Raw genomic sequence first — 11,770 nt, 5'->3', positions numbered from 1 at the left:
GGCCACTATTTTCAGCAGATACAGAGGCGTGGTCGGTATATTGAGTTCCAGGAGTACATGGCGGATCAGGAGGCATACATGTATTCTCATCTTGTTGTTGGGATCAAGATTACTTTGAGTCGTGTTCGCACTCGCAAGGCGACGTCCACTCCACGATGGCGCCTTGCAGTGGCGGATCACGAGAGCATACTTGCAACTATTGGCATGAGAGCTGATCCTGAGGAGTAGCACATTACATATCATATTTTTTGGGATCATCAGTTGATTAGATTGATTTTTATTGGGTATCACTAGTTGATTACACTTTTTTGTATTCGATATGTATAGGCTCACTGTGTGACCGTACCATTGTAATTTTCATGGACTCATATTTTGTATTTCACTATGATGGCTGTATACACGTTCATACACATCATTGTATTAGATTCTATTTTTTACATGATGTCCGATGTCTTCTCAATGGGATTTGTTGTGTTTGTAAAACAAAAAATTGTTTATTAGTAGTAATGTTGTAATTTGTTTTGTGCTTTAGGACATTTTAAAAACGTGACTAAGAAAATTCGCGCACGTACTAACGAAATACGCGTGTGGACTTACTTGTTGGGGATGAAACTTCGCACGACTCTTAGGCCACCCTAGACATACATCCACGCGAGATTTGGTCTGAACTGATTTGGTATGCGCCACGTGGAAGGTACAATGCGTACATTTTTACAATCCCTACTAGCACGACTACGTATGAGCTATGGCGCATGTACTAACGAAATACGTGTGTGGACTTATCTGTTGGGAATGAAACTTCGCATGACTCTTAGGCCACCCTAGACATACATCCACGCAAGATTTGGTCTCCAACTTATTTGGTATGCGCCATGTGGAAGGTATAATGCGTACATTTTTACAATCCCTACTAGCACGACTACGTGTGAAAAATGGCGCACGTACTAACCAAATATGCATGTGGACTTATCTGTTGGAGATTAAACTTTGCACGGCTCTTAGGCTACCGTAGACGTACATCCACGCAAGATTTGGTGCCCAACTGATTTGGTATGCGCCACATGGAAGGACAGCTGCGTACATTTTTACAATCCCTACTACCACAACTACGTATGAAAAATGGCACACATACTAATGAAATATGCACGTGGACTTATCTGTTGGGGATGAAACTTCACACGGCTCTTAGGCTACCCTAGACGTACATCCACGCAAGATTTGGTCTCCAACTGATTTGGTATGCGCCACGTGGAAGGACAAATGCGTACATTTTTACAATCCCTACTAGCACGACTACGTGTGAAAAATGGCGCACGTACTAACGAAATATGCACGTGGACTTATCTGTTGGAGATTAAACTTTGCACGGCTCTTAGGCTGCCGTAGACGTACATCCACGCAAGATTTGGTCTCCAACTGATTTGGTATGCGCCACGTGGAAGGACAAATGCGTACATTTTTACAATCCCTACTAGCACGACTAAACCCTAAACCCTAAACCCTGAACCCTAAATCCTAAACCCTGTTGGGGACGAAACTTCACACGCCTCTTAGGCTACCCTAGACGTACATCCATGCAAGATTTGGTCTTCAACTGATTTGGTATGCGCCACGTGGAAGGACAAATGCGTACATTTTTACAATCCCTACTAGCACGACTAAACCCTGAACCCTAAATCCTAAACCCTGTTGGGGACGAAACTTCACACGCCTCTTAGGTTACCCTAGACGTACATCCATGCAAGATTTGGTCTCCAACTGATTTGGTTTGCGCCACATAGAAGCAATCCCTACTAGCACGACTAAACCCTAAACCCTAAACCCTAAACCCTGAACCCTAAACCCTGTTGGGGACGAAACTTCACATGCCTCTTGGGCTACCCTAGCAAGATTTGGTCTCCAACTGATTTGGTTTGCGCCACGTAGAAGCAATCCCTACTAGCACGACTAAACCCTTAACCCTAAACCCTGAACCCTAAATCCTGAACCCTGTTGGGGACGAAACTTCACACGCCTCTTGGGCTACCCTAGACGTACATCCACGCAAGATTTGGTCTCCAACTGATTTGGTTTGCGCCACGTAGAAGCAATCCCTACTAGCACGACTAAACCCTAAACCCTAAACCCTGAACCCTAAATCCTAAACCCTGTTGGGGACAAAACTTCACACGCCTCTTAGGCTACCCTAGACGTACATCCACGCAAGATTTGGTCTCCAACTGATCTGGTTTGCGCCACGTGGAAGGTATAATGCATACATTTTTGCAAGCACCTTTTCAATGCTTAATGTTTACAATTACGACACACGGCATTATTTTTAAAATACATTATGTATTAGATGTGTGAATTGAGATATTTGAAATTCAAAATCATACTCTTAATTTTAAATACGCACATGGGGATGAAACTTCGCACGGCTCTTAGGTTTAGTGTAATAATTGCAAGCATTGATATATACGAAATTCAATATGATATTCAAAATGATAAAGTTGGAACTTGAACACTTTTTCAATGCATAATGTTTACAATTACTTCACATGGCATTCTTTTTTAAATACCTTATGTATTAGATGTGTGAATTGAGATATTCGAAATTCAAAATCATACTCCTAATTTTAAATGTTTATGTTACATTTAAACAAACTATAAACTGAGATAAACAAAGTGTGAAGAACATCATGAAAGTACGAAAATGCTCATACATCATAAAAGTGGGAACAATATCATGAAAGTACCAAAATGAATCTGTACATCATCATCATCATCATGTTGCAGAAGTGCATCCCTATACAAGAAACGTGTGAAGCCTAAACAATCAATCTGAATCCGAATCTGATAGCTCTACATATGATTCTCTAGTGGAACGCTGATGTGGCTCCTGTATGACCCGCTGCCCAACCGTCCGCTGTGTGCCCTCAGGCAAAGCCGGCTCAGATGGGCCAGCCTCATCACCTGCATGAGATGGGCCAGCCTCATCTTGATGAAGAGGAGGGCATGCTGCACGCGCCACCGCTGCCATCTCTGCCTCCCTCGCCTCCTCTATGTACGCGCGTCTCAGCTCCCATAGCCATGCATCTGCGAATACTCGTGCCTCAAATCCAGCGCGAGTAATCGTCTCTACGTGTAGAAGACGCTGGTCTCGGCCCCGCCCTAGCTGCTGCTGCTCCACCCACTGCTGCAATGATGTCTGCAGCTCTGCCTCTCGCTCAATCCGGCGTGCCTCCTCTGCTCGTGCCTCGTCACCTGGCATGAAATCACCATACGAAAAGCGTCGTGGAACGCATGCTGCAACCACCGATGTATCAGCACCCTCCTGCATCAGCAACGCTCTCTGTGCCTCCTCCCTGTAGTGCTCTGTCAAGACTACGCGGGCGAATGGATCAACGGCCTGACGACGACCAGGATATAGATCATCCATGCCTAGTCCTCTGTATGTCGCCACATCAATGTCAGCAAAGCATACAGGGCACACTGATCGTGCCACCATGTGTGGCGGGTCATGCAATGGAGATGTGCGATGTGGCCGCACCCTAGTCCAAACCACCCTACGGTGTCAAACTCCTCGTGGCAAAGGACACAAGTGGCAGTAGGAAGCCTGGCTATGACTGCTGCGTCTATGGGTGTCCTAGTCGGCACATCTACAGGAGGAGCGGGGTATAGGGCCACGCTGGGGTCGATCCTATGGCGAGATGGATCACGACTAATATGCCTCAACTGCAAAATATAGTGCTCTGCACGATGGTATGCTATGCATGTCCGAATCCTCTGCTCCTCCAAATCTGTCTGCAACAGTCGTACGCGAGACTCCATCTCCTGACGCAATAGATGTGCCTGCAATGCAAACATGTCGCGTACATGGTGAGAATTAACCAAAAAACTTCAGTTCAAAACACGCTACAAAAAAATAAACTAACATAATCAAAATAACTAACCTCGTCCCTAGACTCTCGGCCAACAATGCCTCCAACTCTGCAATCCGTGTGTCTCGAGCCTCCAACTCGTGCTGAGGCGGTGTAGATGTGGGAGGTGGTGTAGATGTGGGAGGCTCCATCGATGATCGAGGTGGGGGAGGTGGAATCGCAATAGATCTCGATAGGGCAGAGACCATGTGCTGCAAGGATGATGCCACTAAATGAACATCCCCCCTAATCTGTCCTCCCACCGCTCGCAATGCCGGTGCAGGGATGGTGTGCAACTCTGGTGCCTCACGTCGACGCCGAACACCTGCAATCTGACGCTCCTGACGCCCCATCCTACCACATCTCGCTCCTGATCCTGGACGGGTACTAAGGTAGTCCACCCGATGACCAAGCACAAACTCAGCGTATAGTTGCATGGCAAACGACCTGGCTATCTGACGGTTGTGAGGCAATCGACCACCATTCGCAGCAAGATATCTCGGATAAATGTGTGCTGCTATGATGGAGTGCCTACAACGTAAAATATGCAAGGGGAGCCCTGATCGTGGTCGCATCGCCTCGGTGTGACCATCCCAAAACATATCCTCCAAGGCCTGCCTGTGATGTGACTCACGCTCAAACAACTGTCGAATGGCTCTCCAATCCAAGCCACCACCAGTGATCTCCGCCTCAGCCTGTGCCTGAAAGCTATCCACAACGTCCTCAACTGTGTCCAATCGACCCAGAGCCTCAATAACTGAATCTAGACTCGCAACCAAGTGAGGGGGTGCCCTAGCATCCTGCAGTGCCCTCATCTCAGCTCTCAGCATCTCTATCTGCATACGAATAGTGGTGTTAGAACCTGTGCGCTGGCTGGCGCATGCACAAAAAAAACACATGGAAATTAATATTCTATTTGGGTAATGAAAATAATATTCTATTCAATATGACTTATAATCTATTTACGTAATGAAAACTATGCGTATGTACTCCTTGATGAGGTAGGATGTCGTTGGGATCATCCTATGCACCTACCGGTAGATGGGCCAAATGTGTGGCTCAATATTAATCAATATTATTAATAATTCTTAATTTTGATTAGAATTTTTTCAAACTCTAGTTGTTGCATTTTTAAACTTAGATGTCTCAAATATTTTTTCCTTATATGTTTCCCTTTTTTCACTTTTTATCCAATATGAAACTTTTCCACATGTGGTGTAAGGACCACATTGTCCACTTATGGCCCCTATACTAAGGACAGATAGTGGAGAGGTTTGGTTAATAAGACCTTCTTTGAATGCTTTACTGCCTTGGGTTTGCAATAGATATGGAGGAGATAGAAGGATACCTAATACATTACTTTGAACAATACACAAGCAAGGCGCATCTAGTATTTCTCGGACTACACATTAAAAAAGAGAGCGGGTTCACACTACAGACCTTTTAAAACGAGAACTTTGAGAAAATAATTAAGCCTTTTCAATATTATCTATTTTGGTTGGGCAATCCACCTCAACTAGTGGCCATTCCTATAGATCATCACTTGGTTCCCATGCTTGGGGAGAGAGGAGACCTTTGGACAATCATAAAAATTACGTATGTGTTTTCGATGCGCTGGTGCATTTACAAGATCCAATTAGCCAATGCTTATGCATCTAACCACTCTAGTGTTGGGGTCTTTGCCCATGTGGTGTGGTGTTTTAGGGATAATGCCCATGTGGTGTTTTATACAGCCTACTTACTCTACCTAAATTATGAAACAACTCTTAACCAACTATATAATCTATAATATTCCACATAAACGATGATTTTTTAAAAGATGGTTTTGAAGACTAAAATTTAAACGTTTTTTTATTTAAATAAAAATAGCACCAATTTCAAAGATAACATAGAACCTACTTTAATCTCTCTTTTTCTTGTTCTTGTTTTCTTGTTTTCTTGTTTTTAATACATTATTTTCTTATTTTAACAAAATTCTTATTTTCTTGTTCTTGATACCACTGAATTCTAAAAACAAAATTTAAACGTTATATTAAATTCAAAACTTCAGTAATTTGTAAACTTCACTTATAAATTTTTTTAAATAGATTATTTTAAAAAACAAATTATATACTTTTTGACATTTAAATACTAACTTAAACTCTTATTTTCTTTTTTTTAAAAGATCATTTTTAAAAATAAAATTTAAACGTCTTTTTATTTAAATATAAATAACACTAATAAAAAAAATATCTTTAATCTCTTTTTTTTAAAAGATGATTTCAAAAAACAAAATATATACATTTTCAGGCTTTAAATAAAAAATTACGTAATTCCAAAAATAATTAAAAAAACTTTAAAATGCATTTCAAATTTAGAAATATTTTATAATTATTCCTATAAACTAAAATTTAAACGTTTCTTTATTTAAATAAAAATAGCACTAATTTAAAAAATAACTTTAATCTCTCTTTTTTTAAAGATGATTTTAAAAACAAAATATTTACATTTTCACATTTTAAATAAATAATTACGTAATTCCAAAAATAATTAAAAAAAACTTTCAACTGCATTTCAATTTTAAAAATATTTTATAATTATTCCTATAAACTAAGATTTAAACGTTTTTTATTTCAAAAAAAATAGCTCAATCTCTTTTTTTCCAAAGATGATTTTTAAAAACCTAATTTTTACATTTTCACATTTTAAATAAAAATTTAAAATGCATTTGAAATTTGAAATATTTTATAATTATTCCTATGAACTAAAATTTAAACGTTTTTTTAAAAAATAACTTAAATCTCTTTTTTTTCAAAGATGATTTTAAAAAACAAAATTTTTACATTTTCACATTTTGAATTAAAAATGTCGTAATTCAAAAATTTAAAAAAAACTTTTAAATGCATTTCAACTTTAAAAATATTTTATAATTATTCCTGTGAACTAAAATTTAAACGTTTTTTTATTTAATTAAAAATAGCTCTAATTAAAAAAATAACTTTAATCTCTTTTTTTTCAAACATGATTTTAAAAAACAGAATTTTTACATTTTCACATTTTGAATAAAAAATGCCTCATTAAACGTTTTTTAAATTTAAAATTTTCACATTTTAAATTATAAATGTAATTCAAAAATTTAAAAAAAATTTACAAATGCATTTCAAATTTATAAATATTTTATAAATATTCCTATGAACGTTTTTTATTTAATAAAAAAAGCTCTATTTTTTTTAAAAAAAATTCATTTTCACATTTTAAATAAAAAATGTCATAATTCATAAATTTCAAAAAAACATTAAAATGCATTTGAAATTTAGAAATTTTTTATAATTTTTCTTATAAACTAAAATTTAATTAAATTCTACCAAAAAGAAAATGCTACATTAAAAAAACAGAATTTTTACATTTTCACATTTTGAATAAAAAATGCCTCATTAAACGTTTTTTAAATTTAAAATTTTCACATTTTAAATTATAAATGTCGTAATTCAAAAATTTTAAAAAAAATTACAAATGCATTTCAAATTTATAAATATTTTATAAATATTCCTATGAACGTTTTTTTATTTAATAAAAAAAGCTCTATTAAAAAAAAAAATTTCATTTTCACATTTTAAATAGCCCCCCCCCCCCCTCCCACTCCCCATGCCCCCCCCCCCCCCTTGCGCGCATGTCGCGTACCCTCCCCACCCCCACCCCCCATGCCCCCCCGCCCCCCCCCCCCTCCCACTCCCCATGCCCCCCCCCCCCCCCCCCTTGCGCGCATGTCGCATACCCCACCCACCCCACCCCCCATGCCTGTAATGGGTGGCCCGTTGACAAGGGACTGAGCCTCAGTCCATCCCTCCTTCATCAACCACCTTTTGTACGGATGTACGGCACAGTGCACGACAACAATATGATGCCGTACGACACATGTATCGGCTGTACGGAATCATACGACGACTGTACGGAATCTGTACGATGCTCGATGCACAGAATGTACGACGGTACTTCAGTACGGCTGTACGGCGTGGGACAGTATGGATGTACAGTGCAGGATAGTACATATGTATGGGCTGGCGCGTTGTACAGTTGTACGGGTGACGAGCTGTACAGCGAGGGATAACAGGTTGATCAGCTTACACCGACAAAAGGTTTGGCACCTCGCTTCGGCTCTTCGCTACCTGGGGGGTAGTATGTCCCAACGGTTGGGTTGTTCACCCATTAAAGCAGTACATGAGCTGGGCATCACAGGGTCTTCTGTCACAGACAGTGACGGCCTGGTTAGCTTGTCTGCAGTACCCAACTACTAGGTCGCCACAAGATTGGCTCGCACAAAGGTGAGGTCACACAGCAGTCCCAGCAGTGAACAGGTGGAGACCAAAAAGCAGTCAACAGTAAAGCTATAGGGTGTCTACTACCAAGAGGCTTTCATGTCACTCTATACGGACCAATCCTGCCTGAATAAAGATGACCTGGGTATTAGCTCTACATCCTTGCCCGACAAAAGGTCCATATACACAGGCGCTGGTATTGAAGAACTGCTCTCTTGAGCCACAGTGGCAACCTGGAGACTCTTGGACATTAATATTGGGAAGAGATATCTTAGCCGAAGTCACCTCCTTCTCGAAGCGGCATCAGCACTGCCGAAATCTGCATGTTGATCAAGCCTACTTGTGCGTGTAATTGAATAAGGGATCGAGAATGAACCGAAAGAGTTTGCAAAGAACAATTTACACTCTAGGGTCCAAAATTAGCATCACGGTTGCCTCTTGCAGTAGAAAGATGGCCACCCCAACTAGAGCTCTAACATGCACTTTAGTCTGGACTCTGCAGCATGAAGGTGGCTAACACAATTTAAGCCACATGCCCCATTATGCCCAATTATGCACGCGAACACACACTGACTTATTCAGAAAAAACAGAGCAAAACTTACTGTCCATGCCAATGCTAACGAGCACCCCAGCAATTGACACACCTTGTTCTTAACTTTTGTCTATCTACTAAATTTTCACCATCCCCGTGTAGCATTGAACTTAATAATCAAATCTAGTTAATGATCACTTTACCTCTATCTGTATACTATCACCAAAAGAAGTAAGAGAGAACACAATCAGCATGAAGCGTTTCCATACTAGCATCAAATAAAGCAGTAACTCCTCACAAAGGCTATGCATGAAACTTAAACTACAGTTCTGATTCTTCATGTATTGCATGTACAAAACTTTGGGTACTGTTTAAGCTAGGACATTGAGCAGTCGAAGCTTGACCTTGCATGAGGTGTTATTCTTCCTGTAATTCTTGCACAAAAATGTTGTGTACTGTGTACTTCAACATAAGCATCAGAAACTCATCCCATTCGCACTTGTATCAAAACTGGATATTGCTGGAGCTTGACCAGCATGTGGACTATATCCTTCCTGTCTTGCCTAAACAAAATGTTATGTATTCTTCACATTAACATATCAAAACTGGATATTGCTGGAGCTTGACCAGCATGTGGACTATATCCTTCCTGTCTTGCCTAAACAAAATGTTATGTATTCTTCACATTAACATAGGACGATGGAAACTGGTCCGAGTAGGACTTGTATTAAACCTGGATGTTGCTACAAACCTGTCATGAAGTCCTGTAGCAATCTGCAGACCTATCAAAGTAAAGCTCCATTACTCACGTTTACTTTCTCTGGTTATACCTAGCTGAGTTTCCACATTTGTGAAACCTATGGTGGCCAGAGAGCTTTTCTTTTGGACGACCTCCTTTCTTTAGGAGCCTTGGTCATGATCCATACAGATGATTGTGGAATCTGGGATTGGTGTAATTCAAGCCAATTCCGAAAACCATCCCAACTTCCGTTCGACCAAAAACTATCATCTGGCAGGGGCAAAGTTGGCAGTACAGTAGTTACATACATCTTCACAAAGTCAATATTATCTGAAGAAGTAACCACATTCATGTCTCTTCCAACACAACCCCCTTTTTGGACACCCACAAAATGATTAGGAAGAGATAAGGGGATAATAGGGGCTCCTGAACTTCCAGCTAATGTTGAGCAAGAAGTCCCTAAATACCTGCTATTAAAGCAAAGTATCTGACCCACACTACATGCCACATTACCTGTGTTAGTGGCCGCAAATGTCTTCTTAAGCTCTAAATAGAGCTCTCTCTTAACCTCTCTCTCCACTGTATCAATGATTGAAAGCACTCTTTTTGCTTTCGTTAATCTCATCTGATTATTTGCTGCATGTTTGGCAAGCAAATTGTTGTACACTCCCTGTATGGTAGGTGTGTATTGCTTCCAAATTGCATTGCTTTCACTGGTTCCCTCCACTAGCTCTTTTCTAGCATTTTCTAGAAAGTTATTGATTGCAGGGAATGAGATAGCAACAACTTGCTTATTTGTAATGAATGTTGGAGAACATGGCAGTAAAAAGCTTGGCATATTCTTCTCTATCTTGAAGAAGTAAAGATCTGATCCATTTAGAAAAAGCCCATGAGTGTCTCTCTCTTTTGATCTTGATTTTTCTGTGAAGCTTGGATCAAGGCCCTCAAAACCCACATGTGTATCAAAAAAGCTAGACATTACTACCATTCCTCTGCATACCTTGATTTCAATCTCGCCTTCCTTGTCAACAACATGCCTTGCTGACACAATTAAAGTGGGCGATGCTGAAAACCCTGTTGCGTAGGACGTTTTGACTGTAGATCCATCCTTGCAGCGAATCCTTAATCTGACTGTAGAGCTTACTGCTGTGTCAAGTATCTTTGGCTTCATACTTAGAATCTTAGACGGGCTGTTATCATCTACTTTCAGATCTGAAGGTATTGCAACAAAAGAAGAGCCATCTACAAACCCTACAGGGTACACCTTGGAGAAATTCAACTTAGTAGGGGACGTGGGGAGCATGGGATCCGAACACACTTTTTCGTCTTCATCAGATGGCTCCCAAGCCATTTCTTCAAAATTTTGTGATAGGGCTTCTTCATCTTGTGGATAGTCAAGACTATCCATGCTATCATCTGATGTATCTGTATCCAAATTAAATTGTATGCTAGTCTTATCAATAAAGCATGAAAGTACAATAGTCACAAGACAAATAAATCTGGAAAAAGCACGGATTTTACCATTGATTTTATTTGTATCCACTTCAGAAAAGATTTTGGTATAGCGATGCACATTGGCAACATTCATTTTAGGCCATGCTTTCGTTCCATCTACTACAGCAGGAGCTGTAAACTCATGTTCTGCTTGACCTGCTCCTCCTTGGGACTGTCTTGATGATGTTGTTGGTGTAGAAGGTGTAGAAATGACTTCAAGTGAGGCTATGTCTGGTTGACCAGCTGTTTGCAGTGCCCTTGGTGGAGGTATCTGATTGGGCATTGTCAAACTGTGCTGTGGAACTTGTGGCTTAACGGGCACTGCTGTGAAGACATCCCCTCCAAAAAGATTGGGATCCACTGCTGCCTTAGGAGAAGCACCAGGTTTAATTCCTGTAAGTGAGCCACCTTGAAAACCTTGGTTTGGAAGAACTGCCCTTGTCTGGGAATGCTGGCCAGTGGGGTTGTTGATAGAACCTGGACCCGGCCAAGATGATGACTTCTTAGTTGGCCAATCAGATGAAACAATTCCTGATGTGGAAGAAGGTGTTGATGGTATTGAAGCTCTAGGTACTGGTGTGGACATGGTTGGTCTAAGTCCTTGTGGTAAAGAAACAACTGGATACGGTTGTTGTGCTGGAACAGTTGGGGGCCAAACAGGGCTTCCTGATCCACCTGCTTGCGGGCTTGCTGAGGTAAAAATTGGTGCCAATTGGATTTGCGGGGCAGGAATTTTTGATACAGTGGGTTCACTCAATGCTTTGTTCACAAGAGTGGGGGTGAGCTCCCTTCCACTTTGTGCGACTGTCA

At 40.5% G+C, this 11,770-nt stretch overlaps 1 protein-coding gene across 1 annotated transcript; it reads right to left on the bottom strand.

Annotated features, from left to right (window-relative positions):
* Positions 1–3,588: 3,588 nt before the first annotated feature.
* LOC147630448 (uncharacterized) lies at positions 3,589–4,741 on the bottom strand. The gene is made up of 2 exons (XM_086810814.1): positions 3,933–4,741; positions 3,589–3,831 (listed from the first exon to the last, which is right to left on the bottom strand). The coding sequence occupies exons 1-2, from the start codon at positions 4,739–4,741 to the stop codon at positions 3,747–3,749; spliced, it is 894 nt and encodes a 297-aa protein (XP_086666940.1). The 3' UTR covers positions 3,589–3,746.
* Positions 4,742–11,770: the final 7,029 nt, after the last annotated feature.

This window comes from Cibotium barometz, chromosome 16, assembly GCF_041138505.1.
Source record: "Cibotium barometz isolate CiBa-2024 chromosome 16, ASM4113850v1, whole genome shotgun sequence".
In the NCBI taxonomy this organism is placed as follows: Eukaryota; Viridiplantae; Streptophyta; class Polypodiopsida; order Cyatheales; family Cibotiaceae; genus Cibotium; species Cibotium barometz.
The sequence above is the reverse complement of the archived record's forward strand: the minus strand, read 5'-3'. Positions and strand labels throughout refer to the sequence as shown.